Raw genomic sequence first — 17972 nt, 5'->3', positions numbered from 1 at the left:
TTTGCACAGCCTATCTATTTACCCAGTTTTTATTTTTATCCTGAACAATTCCTTTAAACACTGATGGGAATAATGCTCATTGCAGAGCAGGGATTAACAATATTGGTACTACAGCCATTGAACTACAGCTCTACAGAATGCCTCTTCTGGGAGTTGTAGTTTTACAACAGCTGGAGGCCCCGTGGTTGCTTATCCCTCTTGTAGAGTTTAGAGTACAGCCCATGAGCGAACAACAAAGGTACAGTTAAAAAACAAAATCTAATATACTTAAAGTTTGCAAATGCCACAAAACTAACAAAATGATTCACTGGTAGCGTATATAAATGTTTAACATTTGACATGAGTATGCGTAATATATACATTAAAATTATATAAGACTATTTGCAAATAAACCAAGTTTTCCACCCAAGTAAAAGGGCACCATTTTCCAGTACTGGCATTTCCCAGTGTGCCTGAACTCAAAATACCTTTGAGTGCAAACAAATAAAAATGTAGAAAGGGAGAGGATAAGGCTGCAGAAAAAGCTGTGACATCATTATATAATCTAGGAATTCATCCCTGAGAGAGGGGAATATTGAAGAAGAGGTGAAATTCAACACTGAACTTTAAGCTGTAGATCAATGCTTCTCTTGTGCAACTTTATTTTTTTTTTAGTCCTGAGGTGAAGTAGTTTAAAATGTTTTTTGTCCTTTAGAGTAAAAACTGCCATTTGTAAATGAGAGATGGACACAAGACACAAGTTAGGAGACTGGTAATGAAACGTGGTGGAGAATGAAACCCTGGAGATCCGCTAAGATCAGATACATGAACTGTGGAAGCTCGACAGAAGCCAAGTATAGAATTCTAGAAATAGAGAAGAGATACTTTGATGGGATACTGGAGGTACAAAATGTGCGGATTGCCAGACACGTAGAGATAAAATCTAGGTAAGATATGGTAATCTGGAGGTAGAAAACTGGAAGTATTGAATTTTGGAGATCCAAAACTGATTGATATATAAAATTCTGGAAATCCAAGAGAAAGGCAGCCAGGATAAATTTGAGAATCTGACCTAAAGGAATTACAGAATTTCAGATTTTGCATTGTTAGTTCAAAATAAGCAATCTTCAATCCACTTAAAAAAAATACCAAGGAAAAATTTTTAAATGCATGTAATAAAAAAGAAAATCCATTTCACAAAGTGTTCCACATTAGCAGAAGCAAAGTGCTAATGTTCAGTGCAAGTAGATTAAGGAGAGCTTGCAGGGCTAATGGCTGGACTTGATGCATCCGAACGACTGTAGTCGCTGACAGATCCATTCCTTGAACTGATGCCACCTCGCCCCTTAAGCATGCTGGGCTGGAAATTGGCATGACGGCGGGCATGCTTGGTTAAGTGATCACTTCTCATGAAACGCTTTTCGCAGATAGGACAGCTGAATTTTTTCTCTCCAGTGTGAGTACGGTAGTGTCGGGCTAGTTCATCCGACCTTGCGAATTTTTTGTTGCACTCATCCCAGTTGCACTCAAATGGTTTCTCCCCTGTTGGACAAAAACAAAGAAACACAAGGTTATTCTCAGTTTCGGACACCAATGATTCATTATTTGGGGGCGGTTTTCTATGCATGGGGCCTTAAAGTATAATTTATGTTAATCTGAGTTTTACAGTTTGTGGTACTATGTTACACTCAAGCTTCCAAAGCTTTACACAAAGCAGTTATAGATAAAAGTGTTACAGGTCTTTTCTTGATGTGTAAAATAGTACCATATCAATGCCTGAGAGATGTTTTCTTTAAAGGTAAATCCATTATAAAATAAGAACATCTTTCCACCACTTTTAATCAAAATTTCAAAAACAGAAACTTCTATTTAGACAGGGGCTTTTATAAAATGGTTATTGCAGCCTTTAGCTAAATATAAGATTTACCATAGCTTTTATACATCTCTAGATGATTGCTGTCCAATGTGTTAGAACTATATCTCCGAACAATGTAGGTCTCTATAAAATGATATTGCAGAAAACAGCTCATGTGTAATGTAAATAACCCATTTTCATAATAATATACTTTTTTAGTGGTACAGTATGTGCCATTGGGTAATCCTAAATAGAAAATTGCCATTTTAAAAAATAAGGGCCACCCCCTGGGATCGTTGGCTTCGCGGTGCACAAACAAACCATACATGTGAGGTCACATGAGCCAATTAAAAGACAGAGTTCTTTCTTTTGCTTCCACACTTCTTCCTGTTACAGTTAGATGTAAAAGGGCAATATTTACTTAAATATATATAGTAGTTTGGTAAGAGTCTTTAATATGCCACTTAATTTGGAAAGAGTGTTTAATATGCCACTAAATTTGATATTCAGCAGACTATCTTCTTAAATATTCATTTTGGGGGTAAATATTTTCTTTAAGCTGTCAATACTCAAGCAACATATAGGCTTGTTTATAAAGGCCCTTGGGAGGTCCTGCTGAACTGATATCTGGTTTGCAGGTCCTGTGCCAAATGACTGGATCATTCTGATATGTTTTATAAATATATAACTATAGCATATGAAGCTCTTTGTAATTCTTTGGACAAAAGAAATACCTATAGACCTCCAGAGAGATAGTCCTAAACTAGATTAAAATTAAGTCATTGATTGTCACTGAAATAACTTAAATTGGGAACTACCAGTAGTGTCTGTTCTGCATGAACGTTTGCTGCTGATCCAAAGTTTACCCCCTGTATCTGCTGCCTGTCCAGGGTAATTTTTTAATGCAAGGAAGTCCATGTAGCCATACCGTGAATTAGGTGGCCTTTACGGCACCCTGTATCATTCTAATATATACCACTTTTACTTAACGTGTTAAACAAAAAAAGTGCTCTACAGATGGCATATTTACTTTCTTTTAGGTGTATATCTCCTTTATATGTATTTTAATACCGCATTTTATGCTTCAAACCTATTTTGGTTTAATTGCTGTTTTCAACAATTCTATAATTTTAGTGTATGGTAGTTGTTACAAAATAGTATTTGGGTTGTTCAAACACAAATGATTACCTAAGAACTTTTAACCTAAAGTTCATATCTTACCACAAATAAGTGTTAACCAGCCTTGAATAAACAGCCTTACCTGCTGACTGCACATTTAGCTGTCAAATTTCCTTTCAGTGACGTTGCCTAAACCTCAGAGTATAACACCTATGAAAACACTTCATGCTATCTTTGGGTTACACCTATCCGGTTCTTTTCAATTACTCGAGTAAACATGGTTAAGGTGCCAGGAAAGCAAAGCTTGTGGCATGGAAAGCTACACCAGATGCTCTGCACTCAAACTGCAACCGTGAGAGCCATTCTGTTTACACACAGACTTTGTTGTCTCTTAGAAAGGATGTGGTTTTGCTGTCTTGTATCACAGGGTTTCCTTTACATAGCTCACCAACTGAAAAATTGAAAGTGAAAGCTCTCTCTTTTAAAAGAGAACCAATGTTCAATAAAGAATTAGTATTTGTTAATTGTGTGTCAGGCCAAGGCCACCATTGAAAACATCTATGCCTTTAAACTTGCCCCCAGTAGCTCCCTATTTTCTTCTGCTGCTTCACAGTGCATGCTTCAGGCTGCTGCAAGTTACCTGAGCTTAGCGACGGAGTCACAATATACTGTATACATAGAATATAACATTCATGATACAAGTTTGATTACTCATTCACATTAACAATAGTTGACTCTTTGCACTTTTGATTATTTTTGACAGCCCCTAAACTTAGCTTCTCAACAGCAGGCCAGAGTACACTAAGGGGCACATTTACAAAGCTCGAGTGAAGGATTCGAATTTAAAAAACTTCGAATTTCGAAGTGTTTTTTTGGCTACTTCGACCATCGAATGGGCTACTTCGACCTTCGACTACTACTTCGAATCGAACGATTCGAACTAAAAATCGTTCGACTATTCGACCATTCGATAATCGAAGTACTGTCTCTTTAAGAAAAACTTCGACCCCCTCCTTCGGCAGCTAAAAGCTACCGAAGTCAATGTTAGCCTATGGGGAAGGTCCCCATAGGCTTGCCAGCGTTTTTTTGATCGAAGGATATTCCTTCGATCGTTGTATTAAAATCCTTCGAATCGTTCGATTCGAAGGATTTTATCGAACGAATAATCCTTAGATCGTTCGATCGTAGGATTAGCGCTAAATCGTTCGACTTCGATATTCGAAGTCGAACGATTTTAGTTCCTAGTCGAATATCGAGGGTTAATTAACCCTCGATATTCGACCCTTAGTAAATCTGCCCCTAAGCATGTGCAGTGTCACTGACATTTAAAGGATGGCCTAACAAAAATCCAAGATCGTGAGTGGCTGAGGAAAACTTTGAGAATGTGGATCATTACCATTATATGGCTGCTAAGTAATTTAAGTTCAGTAGAGAAAATACAGCATTTCTAGCCACATTCTATTTAAGACTTTAGTCCTCATTTCAGTGGAAAGTATGGGAAAATGTACTTGTGTAGAAAGTTTATTTTGTATTGCAGAAATTTCATTTTCACCTATCACTTTTAGCAGACTCCTTTAGGGTGTCAGAGGCAGTATTTTCCCATAGGATTTTAACTTTGACCATCCCAAAAGTAGATGTCTTTATACATTATTTTCAAATGTTGGACACCAACATTCTCTCATTTTCTATAGGCTACATGTGCCTACTCACAGTACAGTGCATGGGTCCCAGCAAGTACTAAACTATTTGCGTGCATACATAATTATTTGTGCACGCTGTGCTCTTTTATGTAAAGTAATGCATGCAAAGGACTTCTGGGACTCTAGCAGTAATATTACTTACATTCCAGTACCCTTATGCAGGTATGGTGCTCCACCTGTTGCACACAGTGCAGCAGTGTAATACATGAAAATAGAAGTGCCACACAAAAGAATGTTATCAAAGGAAATAGCAGTTATTCAAACCGGGCACCAGACCCATGCAATGGCCCTATTTGAGGGTTTGGCTGTACACTCTACCTCTCTCTCAGATATTAGTGGTGTCATCTGTGTTATATGCAATGAACTTTAGAGAAGGGTCAGGGCCATTAATCAGATATACTAATTTACAATGGATGTGGCTTTGTATGTTTCGGTTTCCTCACTTCAGATTCATGTTAATGATGTAATATTAGCTTATGTTTACTTATTTTATATGCATGGATTTGATACAAATGTCAGTGTGGCACTGCCACTCCTTGATTATTCTAGCATCCTTTTCTAGCATCAGTATGTCTCATCCCATAATTACTAACACTGCCCTGCTGGACGGGTAGCTAATAAGAGAACAAGTGAGTAGGAAGATCCTTTCATTAAAGGTGAACTCCACTATATACATCAATTAAAAAATATGCAGACTTTTCATGATTTCTAATGGTTTGGAACAGATTCCTAAGCCTAGCTCCCTGCTCTGCTGCAGCTCTGTCTGACTACTTTGCTGAGCTGGCTGACTACCGTTACTTTTTATCAGCAGCCATATGTCCTTAGCCTGCAAACCCCACAATTCCCTGCAAACATGATTTCAATAAGGTACAGAACATCACAGTGCAGTGCATTGTGGGTTATGTAGTTCCGGCATGCAGTCTATAAGCGTTGACGTTTAGTCCCTCCTTCCCTGCCAGGATTTCAAATAATGCAGAATGAGAAGAACTGTTAAACAGCTGGATTTCAGCACAGAAAATAGCATTTATTCATACTTTTTTGAAGAAACCAGTAACTGTGATGGCTACATTAGGTGTTTCTGTGTTATGTGGGCCTCTTTATCAAATTTTGGTTTGAGAGCTGGAGTTCCCCTTTAAGTAAAGTTGCTTCAGAGGCTGTTGTTCTGGCCCATATATAGCCAAATTGGTAGTCAATGTGGCCACCATCACGTCATCAGAAAGTTTATCCTACCCCTCAACTTAGATCATAACAATGGCACTTATGCAGAAAAGCTAATTAGCCACCTTTACAAATCACTTCTTTTGGCCTCTACAAGTAGAATAGTAATACAAGAAAAGAGGTTGCACAGAAGTGTACAGAATGTACAGAAAAATTTATATCTAGGGATATGGACTTTGCAGCTCAGGTTGATTGCAAATATGTATTGTGTAAATATTGAGTCAATGACTTGAAATATTAATAACAATAAAAGGATTTTATAGGGAATGGAAAAGCACATAACATGCAGAACAAGGTTTGGAGTGGAGTGTGAAGAACAAAACATCTTATATGATGTAGTTTGTGTGCAAAGCAAATTTGTTGTTTTTGGCTGTGTGTGCAGAAGGTGAGACCCAAAAACACCAGCCAATGCACAAATTAAAGCAGTTAAACAGGGAGATACGGGTGAGCCCTGTCTGTGGGATGCATGTGAGTGCACAGGCAGACAACGGGGTCTTCCAGTGAATTCTATAAATATCTCTGGCATGTCACTAAGGAAACAATAGTTTACAGCAGGGAGGGGACATTTCAGCTCTTCAGCCTGTTGTTGAACTTCAAATCCCATCATTCTCAGACAATCCTGATCTCTTGAGGAAGACAGGAAAAGCAATTTTATAAAGAAAGCTGAAAGCCTAGGGCTGGCTTAACACTCACTCACACATACTTATAGGAACAAAAGAAATGAACAACAACTAATTTGTATTCTGTATAGAATGCCAAAAAACAAACATTCTCCCCGCAGCTATGTAGTATCAATGTCCTATGTATGGCTCTTAACCTTTCTTGATGTAATACTCGGGGGGGTTGTTTTTGATAGAACCCAGAGCTGACTCTGTAGCATTGACCTCTGAATTTACCAAAGAGGTTCTGGATTTCACTTCAGTTACTGAATCTCAGCAGATATAGCCTACTTCTCCATGCACTGCCATATCCAGTCACAATTCCTTTCCATCCATTATCCAAATCACATGCCAGTGGCCCAAAGGTGTGTATATATTATTATACGGCTACTTGTATATGCAGTGCTGTACATGTGTATACAATGCACAGACAGGGGGTGTAAACATTACGATAAATATATATACAAAGCCATACACATTAATTTATTCTTGGCTTGCTTTTTTCCATAGGCCGAGAACAGCCCTTGCGTAGCATTCACTGAGGAAGGGCCATGAGGTCCCGAAACGTTTGATCTTTTGAATTGTGTCACTAGCACCATGGAATAAACTTGGGATCACCCCGTTTGCTGCACACACAAGGTATTTGCTTCTTCTTTATCACTTGCGTAGCATTAGCCTGATCTGCTACCAGTCTTTTAAGTGTGACATAGGGATAATCCATTCAGCACAAAGTGAAGTGAAAAACATTACTGGCAAGCTTAAAGTTGATCAATTAGAAGACATGGGCTCCTTTCTGCCAATGTAATCATATCAAAGGGTATAGAAGTATAATGCTTAAATAGTCCCATTACAAGAATAGTTTAGTCTGATTTCCAGGCTCCCATTTAATAAAAAGTAAATGTATAACTTATGTGTGCCCAGCAGTGCTTGAGTACTGAAAAGGTGTGTATAGAAGTGTGTTCAAAAGTTAAAATTGTTTGTGTATGCAGCATACAATAGCTACTGGTGCAATAATTAAATGAGGAAAAGGTAAGGCATGAGGGTAATAAAATAGCAGAGTTCTGTTAATGTGTATAGGTTAAAATGCACCAAGTGTATTTTTGTCAGTTGTCTCAAGCGAACTTTATATAATATGTATTTTACAAGAAATCCTTCATCTGGCCAGGTTTATGTTACAACAAACCAAATGGCTTGTTTTAAGAGCCATTATAATGACAAACTGGAAACCATTCACATTACTAGACAGGAATGGTGATGTAAATCAAACCAAGTAATTTGCTAATCTTCCTTGTAAGGGCACATGAGGTAACTGTGATTTTGTTCTGCCAAGAGGTATTCAGTACATATTTTATTTTACTTCAATGATATTTAAAACAAGAGCTTGGAATATATTTACAGGAAAATTTTAAATACTGAAAAGATTTTATTGGTCATCATCAGTTATCCATTTCTACCGATGGGTAACGATTACCTTATCCTGCAATTCAAGAGCTCTTTGTAAACTTTATTACTAGAGCAAATAATTGGCAGACAATAAATAGAAAAACAAATCCTACATAATGGCCTTTCAAATTCTGCCACTGCTTTTCAACACTTAATGTGATCATATCTGTTTCCATCCATATTTTTCTGTATAAATGAATACACAAAATCTGTGAGAACAGCTTTAGATGTTGTATATTGTGACTTCACAGATACCCAAGGGTTTAATGAGCAATTTCATATTTGAGGCATACTTAAGGCTATGGGATTGTATAACTGATGGTGATTGGGGGTTAATGTACCTAGTTACACCACTGGCAGTAAAATACATTTTTAAAGTAAAAAGGGTGTGGATATTTGGCCAGTGCTTGTGCTTTCCCTACATGTCCTGTTTGAAAATATTTCTCTTTTTGTGAGATTCAAACTTATTATAAAAGCAAGCTATATTCATAGCATCATGGCTTCAGTATTCAATGTTTATTGGTTTAAACAGATGCTAACTAAACAGAGTAGGAGTAAACAACTTCATTTCACAGAGGCAATCGCTGCAGGTTTCATGCTCACAGGCAGCTTGTCAGCAGCATTAGGCAAACTATGACCTTTAAAGTGACAGATTTCTAAAAAGAACTGTTTCCCTTTAGAAACACAGAGCACAAGTACTCTCTGAGACAGCATCTCTGCCAAACATAGAGCACAGTTAATTCATAAAGTCTAACTCCCTGTCTCTTACTCTGCAAAAATTAGGGCAGAAATACTCTCGGGACTGGGGCTAAACAGACTGTAATTGCTTCCTAAAATAGATCTTGTTACAATTGTGAAATGATCCTGAAATAATGATTATTCAGCTTTCATTGTGGTCCTTTATCCAGATATGAAAACATGCATCCCTTTGGTTTGGATTCTTAAAGAAAATAGCACAATCACTCTGGCATGCATGATTTCTGATCATGTAGCTGTTCTTTAACACATTTGCATGATCCATAACTCACCAAGATCTCACTTTAGTGTAAGAGGAAAGGCAAGAGTACATGTCCAGACAGTGCACGTCTTTTGTTTAGTCTTTGCTTATAGCAATAAGTCTGGTTTTCTTGTAGCAACAGAAATTGTGCAGCAAAATAAAAGCAAATCATGCTTATCCTCCATACATTCAGAGAGTAAAAAGCATAATGAGGATGTAAATGCAGGTTCACTACATGGTTGATTTACAATCGATCGTTAACTTTTTACGAGTGATACCAATGCGTACAGGTCATAAAGGAGTTAACAGCTAAATATTTAACAATTTATTTTCCATGCTGGAACAATTTGTTAAGATTCAGAGAATAACTGTGTGGGCAAACTGAATGTGGGGATTGCTAATTTAGTCAGGATCAAGTGTGCAGCAATGCTTCGTAGTCTAAGTGAATTGACAGGCATGGTGTTGGTCTGTGTGCACACATAGCATGGATTTTGGAGCAAAAATACACACTTCTCTGTTAAACCCAGGCAGAGAAACATTATGGTGTGATTGGCCTAAGCTTTGATACATATATCAACTTGTGAAAGTATTAAACTGCTATTACCAGTCTATTGGCTCAACTGGGAGTGGGCAAACTGAGGGTTAACTGAATCCAGGAAGTGCATCAAGTATATAGACAGAGTTGCTGATACTAGGCCTTCAAGAAGCTACTGAGCTGAAGCATGCCTAACAGTATGAAAAATGTAAATATTTAAATTAATATAAAGTGCACAAACCACTCCGAATAAGTTTAGCAAGGTGTAGTTAAATTGTAAAATAGAGTGAACTGCTCAGTTCAATCTATAATAAATCAGCCCTAGTATTTTTGGGAAAGCCAGCCATAGATATACACAGCAGTGTTAGCAATTCCTTATAACAACGCAAATGTGGCAACAGGCGGGCCTGTTTGCCATTAGTACAGGCCTTACAAACTGGAGAACAAAGAAGGTCTGTGGGAAATGATAGATGTAAATAAACCATTTTAGCTCCAACCTTACCTACTAACATGTCTAATAAATGTACCCGATTGCCTTGGTAAAGCACACAAAGGGGTATAGTACGCCATTTTATAGTTAAAGGGGCTGTAAACCCAATTATAAAAATGTTGGTAATGAAAGCATATTTAATACTTAAAACATTTACATATATATATTGACTAACTTTTTGATGGTTTTGAAGTTATTTGCAAGTGTAATTGAAATTGCGAAAACAGTATATGCATGTCTCTGATATGTTCTGCACTGTTGGTCCTGACTACATGTACCACAGAAACAATACAGCAAGTCTCCTTTAGGGCAGAGACACACGAGCGATTTAGTCGCCCGGCGACAAATCACCTCTTCTTCAGGCAATTAATCTCCCTGAAAGCCTTCCCATGGGCTAGAATATAAAAATCGCCGGATGACACTTGGAGCGCTTAGTTTTCCAAAGTTGCCCAAAGTTTCCTCGTGAGGCAACTTCGGAAATCGCAGGGCCACACAGGCTCAGGGTGGGAAACAGAATTTACCATGCAAGACAATAGGGGGTAAACAGGGGGAACACAGCAGTTATATTTGATTGCAAAGAGCTGCTGCGCATATAAATATACTTTATTCTCAGAAACTCTGAATGCACTGGATTAAACACTAAAGATAACTAAGATTAATTGTGGGACTATTTGTGAGTTATGCATTGTTTTTATGTCAAAGGACTCCAAGTGCTTAAAACGTTAATAAATCACTCACACACTGAGTTAATATTTGTTCTTTCAGCTGCACTGGAGTCCATAAAACGGTATAATTAAAACTAAACAGTTTTGGCATTGAGGGTTACCTGCAGGGGACAAAGCCCAAAGACAGAGTGGCGGCGCTCTAGTAGGCAAGCTTAATACAAGGTATGGTAAGTTGTAAACTATTTCTCTCTGAATAAAGCAGAGGAAAGAATTATGCAATTAATTTGCCTCAACCTTTACCTTACATAACAAAATGTCCCAAACAATTTTACTTATTCGCCTTTAATTTATTTCAATATATATACCGAAAACTTATTTTGTGTGGTGCCACACGGTTGCTTTTTGTATCTGATAAGCCACAGTGTGTCCAATTAAAGAGGGGAAACTAAATCTTCTGTGTAGTAAGTAAGCTCTAGTGATAAGAAGTTATCAGAAGTGCCAAATATATACCAACAGCATTATGCCATCAATGCATGCTGTGGAGTTGCACTTGTTCTGCCTTACTTAAGAAATTATGTTCAATCAATAGTAGATCTGAAAAATATATACATGTTCATACCTGAGGGGATTGGCCTTGTGCCCCTGGTAAATGTTTAACTATCTCTTTACATCCACTTTCCTCTCAAACTGCAGGATATTCTTCATACGCCTTATTTAATCTCCAACGAACTTAAATCATATGCTTTGAAAGTTAATAAAAGTTTTATTTTCGGGATAGAGTCTGGCAACTGAAAGACATTCCTACATTGTGTGAGTATTGCCAAGTTTTATCCAGTATGATAATCCTTGGAATTGTAAGTATGAGAGCAAAAAATATTGTTAATTCAGAGCATATGTCCATAAGCATCTACTACAAGCAACACATTATCTTCACTCGTGTTTCTCCATACATTTCTAGAGAAGGGACATAAAAAACATATTGTGATTTGTTAATTTTGGCTATGTGACTCTGACATCTGTGGCTGAATTTGTGGCTTTTCTTCACAAAATCCACCCTTTGAGCTAAGCAGGTGCAAAGTGCCAACTTCCAGACGGCTCAGCTGTCTAAATAAAACACTATAATTTTGGAACAGGATGGAAACGAGTTCATGTAAGGTAAACCTTTGGCTGCTTCTCTTATTTTCCTTTGCCTCGTAACAAGTTAAACCGGGGTTGTTACAGAAGATGATGGCAGATGATTTTCTCCAAGTGGATTTATTTATGTCTTATAGTGAAGCTATTTATGGGGATGGAAAAAGAAAGTCCAGCTGAAAATTAGTTATTTCCCCTACTGTATTCGTTCACATAAGCATTTTGTGAAATTCTAGGGGAGCATGAAGCACATTTAACAATACCAGACATCATGTTAAAGGTAATGGCACAAAGAATGATTTAGAGCCTTAGGGCAAGGCCACTTTGGCCGTTTTTATGTTGTGTTTTTAAAAATGCACGGTTGAATGTAAAAATACACGCAAAATGAAACCCTACTGAAAATAATGTAATACACACTATAGCGATTTCCACTGGGCGTTTGCGAGCCAACATTCACCACAAGATGCCTGTATTTGCGTTTCTCAACAGAAATGCCAATACGCCAAGGAAACACTATATTATTGAACTCTATGGGATCTGCAGGTTCAAGAAATATACTTTGCTGAAATATGATGCATATTTTCAATATGGCGGGCAAACTCTTGCGAGATGGAATATACATATGCGTATTTGTGTTGTCTGCTTGTGGCGTAATTAAGCTGCGTATTGATGTAATGGCTGCATTTTGCATGTAAATTGCTTTTCCACTTGGCTTTTTTTCACAAAAGTTTAATAAAAAATCTTCCAAGTGGGGGGCATGGGAAAAAACATAAATGCATATTGGGAAAAAAAAACTACACATTAAAAAAAACGCACATTATCATGCGCATGTGGTTTCATTGGCGTATTTACACTTGACCATATCCTTACATATAACAGCTATTGCCTGGTAAATACAGTCTACAGATATCTTCCTATTGCCCCTTTTAGGGTAAGGACACACGAGGAGATTCAGGGAGATTTTGTCGCCTGGCTACTAATCTCCTTGTCTTTTGAGCAACTATCTCCCTGAACTGCCTCAGCGTTTTTCCCCACAGGCTACAATGAAAAGTTGCCTGCGTTAATGCACACACGGCGATGCGTTTTCAATAGTTGCCCAAAGTTGCCTCACTGAGGCAATTTCAGGCAACTATTGAAAACGCATCGCCCTGTGTGCATTAGCGCAGGTGACTTTTCATTGTAGCCTATGGGGAAAAACGCTGAGGCAGTTCAGGGAGATAGTTGCTCAAAAGACAAGGAGATTAGTAGCCAGGCGACAAAATCTCCCTGAATCTCCTCGTGTGTCCTTACCCTTAGGCAGAACAGTCCCAACTGCAACCCAGCCCCCCAAGGGAAGAAAAATGGTGTGGAACAGTGTGTGGCTAGGAATGGCTGAACACAGTGGGTTCTAAAACATGCTGGCAGGCAAGAAACATGGCTTCCTTCTCTGGGGGAGAGGAAGTAAATCCCTTTTTACTTATATCTGGAAAAACTGGGAATAATTTTTCAGAATTTGAGAGATTCTTAGAATAAAAATTAGCACAGAAGAACGCGTCTATGCTTTTCTTTCCATTTTTGTACAGCTACTGGCGACACCTGTATTTGCATTATCAATGTTGATCAGTCTTTTATTTGTCTCATGTCAAATGTAATGTAAATGTAAACTCAGGTTAGGAAAACACACTTTATAATCCTGTTTCTCAACTAATCTTTCCCCAAATTCACTGACACGTAAAAACTACTAATCTTGTTTGTCAATGAATCTTTCCACTGAAATGAATCACACTTTAAACTACCAAATAGTCATTAAAACTTGAGCTTGGTACTTTTAATGGTTTGCTTTCTTTAACTGCAGTTCCTGTATAGCCATTTCTTCTCTAAGGGTGTTATCAAAATTCAAATTTTTTTACATTTTTTTCCAAGTTAAATAAGTTGACCAAACTAGAATCCACGATTTGACCTTATTTATTATTAAAAAAGTACAAATTAATCGGTTTAGAGAAAAACCCGGAAAAAAAAATGTACAAAAAAATCGGATTGTACTATTTTTTTAGGGTTTTTTTCCCCCGAATCGTACAATGTTCTCTGGATTTTTGCCAAAAACCCGGAAATTTTTTTGATTTTTGCCCAAAAAGTCAGAAATAATCAGATTTTTGGGCTAATTCAAGCGCAGACCACAGAAACTTCCAAATTCGATAGGGTCCTCTTCCATTGACTTATATACAACCTTGGCCGGTCTGAGATGGTGGATTTTCGGTTTCGGACTTTTTTTTTTATAGCCTTGGGGTTTAATAAATCCTGAAAAATTCAAGATTTTTTTTTCTATTTAAAATGTTGATTTTATAGTAAAATAAAAACTTACATTTTTCTAGTTTTTGGCATTCAGACTTTGATAAATAACCCCCTAAATGTCACTGTAGTGTGGTATTTTCAGACTGAAGCATAGTTACATAGAAAAAAAGTTTAAAAGTCACAACCTGCTTCCAGATGATAAATACTACAATTTTTTCCACATGCATGAGTAAATCAGGTTGCTCAAAGTTTTGAGGTCAGAATCTGTAAGGTGGAGAACACGCCCATTCACATTGTGCAAATCAAACACACAGGATTCCAAAAAGCTAATGGCACATAAGAGGTTTTAGTCTTGCAGAAAACAGCAGAGGACAAAATGCCTTGTCTACCTGTCATCACTCCTGTGCATGAAAAACTGCCCAAACTGCATGCAAATAGAGCGGCATTCAATAAGACAATTTGCATTCAGTTTTGTCAGGAGCAGTGACAGACAGACAGGGTGATTTGATTACCAATATGCACCGCCAGAGGGCAGCGGCAATCAAAATGATTTCTGTGCTATAAGCCTTATTAAATCCTACACAAGGATCAACAAAGACTTGTCCCATCGCATGCATTTTGCTTAAAATAAATTTATATTGGCTCTCAATATAAATCAAAATCCTTTGATCATATAAACAAACCATGTTTATTTAGTGGAACTGCCAATTCACAATGTATCATCACATCCTGCTAAAATATAATATCTATATTAGCAAACCACAATTTTATAGAGATACAGTATTGTACTAATAACTATGTTAGAAAGCATGAAGCATCTGAATGTTTTGGATATATTGTACAGGTATGGAATCCATTATCCGGAAACCCATTATCCAGAACGGTCTCAATTACGGGAAGGTCATCTCCCATAGAATGCATTTTAATCAAATAATTGTAATTTTTAAAAAACTATTTCCTTTTTCTCTGTAATAATAAAACAGTACCTTGTACTTGATCCAAACTAAGATATAATTAATCCTTATTGGAGGCAAATAATCCTATTGGGTACACTTTAGGGATGCACCGAATCCAGGATTCGGTTCGGGATTCGGCCTTTTTCAGCAGGATTCGGCTGAATCCTTCTGTCCGGCCGAACCCAAATCCTAATTTGCATATGTAAATTAGGGGCAGGGAGGGAAATCACGTGACTTTTTGTCACAAAACAATGCAAATTAGGGTTCGGTTCGGTATTCAGCCGAATCTTTCATGATGGATTCGGGGGTTCGGCTGAATCCAAAATAGTGGATTCGGTGCATGCCTAGTACATTTGAAGGCTTATACATTAAAGGTTGGATTTTAGTGCTTTTATAGGTTATAGACCACTGCTAAATTTACAAACTCTAAAACCACGGTTGTCATTGAATTTACTGCGATTTCAAAGTATGAATGAAACAGGCACTGAATGAACTGAAAAATGATTGGATTAAAAATGGTCCAATAGGTTCAGTGTTGCTCCCATTGGCATCTATAGCACCTTGACAACTTTTACTTGGGGAAGTTTTGCCTTAGATGTTTTCGTGGCTTTTACACTTAATAAATCTCGAATTTTTTTATGTTTATTATGTTCTACAAAGCTTATCTGCTGTGTAACTTGGTCCTTAACTCCTTTGAATGACTGCCCCCTTGGCTACACAGCAGCTTATTTATATATACAGTAGTAGTGTTTCTGAAGCAAACACAGCAGTTTTACCAGTGCAGGGCAACACTGTATTATATTTTTATTATTTTATAAAAACTTTAAACTTTTGTTTGCAATGCGCAATTAAGATTCGCAATGCAATAAAAGCCTAATGAAGAATATGACATTGGGGCATGCGAACACAAAAAGGAAAAAAGATGCACCCAAATACTGTATTACTGCAAGACTTGGGTACATACAATATGTAGAGAATGACAATCATATGTTTAATAGCAGCAAAACCAATTGAGTGTTATTGGGTATTTGACATTTTGGTTCATACATGGACCTTTGTCAGGAACAACCACATTTTTGCTGAAACTTGTAAGCGCTGTTTTCTGCATATTGTGTTTCACTATATATCAGTTCAAATGGATATCTAAAATTTGAATATCTCACTGGACACTTTTTCATTAGACAGTGTATAGTATGACCTGGTTGAATGAAAACCTTTAGTTTAGTTTAACCTTTAGGGTTAAGACACACAGAGCTACTAGTAGCAGCTACTTTTTGCAATTACAAAATACCCTGCCATAGACAATACTGATAGTTGCCTCTGTTCAAAACACACGTAAGGGGTTATTTGTGGTTGGGCTCTTAAAGGAAAAAACACAATTTTTTCTGAGAAAAAGAAACTCGAATTTTTCAAAATTTATCAAACCCCAATGGTGTTAAAAGTCAGAATAAAAAAAGAACTCTAACGCAGACCTGCCGAGTTCATGTAGGAGTCAATGGCAGATGTCCCGTTGACATTTTGAATATATCCTGATCTGTGCTGGGTTTCGTTCAATAAGCAAATCAAATCTGAAAAGTCAGTTTCTGCCGCGGCAAGAAATCCGAAAAAAAAAAAAAGATTTTGATAAATAACCACGTAGGGTCACTATTGTCTATTTTGTAGTCATGGCAAGTAACTGCTACTAGTAGCTCTGTGTGGCTTCGTCTTCTTTAAATGATAAAGATTATTTGTGACATGTATTTATTAAATACCCAGCTGACCAATGCCATATATATCAAAATTAGATTAATTATAAAGGCTAGATCGTTATGCTGATTAGTATTTTTTTTATAGTTTCATGTTACCCCATTAATATTTGTCACCCAAAACATTCAAGGGAATTCTTAAAGGAGAACTAAAGATTAACTAAAGAATTAAGGTTAGAAATGTTGTACAATAAGTTTGGGCATCTGTATCAGCCTACAAATATGCCCCAGTAGTTCCCCATCTTCTTTTCTGCCGATTCTATGCACATGCTCCGTCCTGCTGTCTCTTACTGAGCTTAGGGACCCACTCACAATTTACAGTACTCATAGAATAGAAATGTCACAATATACAGCTGATTAGTAATTAATACAGATAATTACTACACGGCAGCACAGAAACCAGTGCATCATAATTTTATAATCAGCCCTGTAGCATCAGCTTATATTACAGGCCAACCTCATGTTCTGCTTGATAATTTATGATGACCCCTAAGCTTAGCTTCTCAACAGCTGCTCAGATTCCACTGAGCATGTGAGTGTCCCACACTTTCCAAGAAGGTGACCCCCTGTGACAAGTTTAAAGTCCTGGATCATTGCTGCTATTGAGAAGCTGAAACTTTAGGCTGGTGCGACAAGTTCAGTATATAAAATATGGCATTTTTAGCCATATTAATTTTTAAGGTTTAGTTCTCCTTTAACAATAATGTAACAGTTAAAATCCCCACACTGGAATGCTGCATGACAATATTAAATAATTAAAAATAAGAAAAAAAGAATAAGAGAAAAACATTGCCAAATTCTAATTGTTCCTTACAGAATGTTGAAAATATCTTATTGTATGGTGTGCAGCCACTTTAAGTTCTGTATTGGAATGAAAAAGTTAAAATTCATGTAAGCTAAATGTCAGCAATAAACGAGTGTAAATATTTCTGTGGAATCCCTGAGAATGTGCACATACAGTTTTTTTTAATCAGTTTAAAAATTAGCAAATCTGTTTGTTGCCATTCTATCTTAAACCAATCTACAGAGCATTTACATAGACTGGACTGCCTGTCATTGTACACTATGTGGTTTAACTGCGATAACGTAATATTCCATATAAACGGTGGCCCAACATGACCTAGAAACCACCATACCACCAGTGTAGTTGAAACCTACTCAACTTCAGGTCTATAAAATTAATAAATATTGTGTTGCCTAAAGCTGGCC

At 37.1% G+C, this 17972-nt stretch overlaps 1 protein-coding gene across 1 annotated transcript in view; it reads right to left on the bottom strand.

Annotated features, from left to right (window-relative positions):
• Window positions 1-239: 239 nt before the first annotated feature.
• The window catches only part of klf13.S (Kruppel-like factor 13 S homeolog), a 39738-nt gene continuing 22005 nt past the window's right edge, over window positions 240-17972 (bottom strand). The window contains exon 2 of the mRNA XM_018255505.2: window positions 240-1521. Within this exon, the coding sequence (XP_018110994.1) occupies window positions 1229-1521 (293 nt within the window). The 3' untranslated portion in view covers window positions 240-1228. The remainder of the gene's footprint in view (window positions 1522-17972) is intronic.

This window comes from Xenopus laevis, chromosome 3S, assembly GCF_017654675.1.
Source record: "Xenopus laevis strain J_2021 chromosome 3S, Xenopus_laevis_v10.1, whole genome shotgun sequence".
Taxonomy (NCBI): Eukaryota; Metazoa; Chordata; class Amphibia; order Anura; family Pipidae; genus Xenopus; species Xenopus laevis.
Note: the sequence above shows the minus strand (reverse complement) of the source record. Positions and strands in the feature narration are given on the sequence as shown.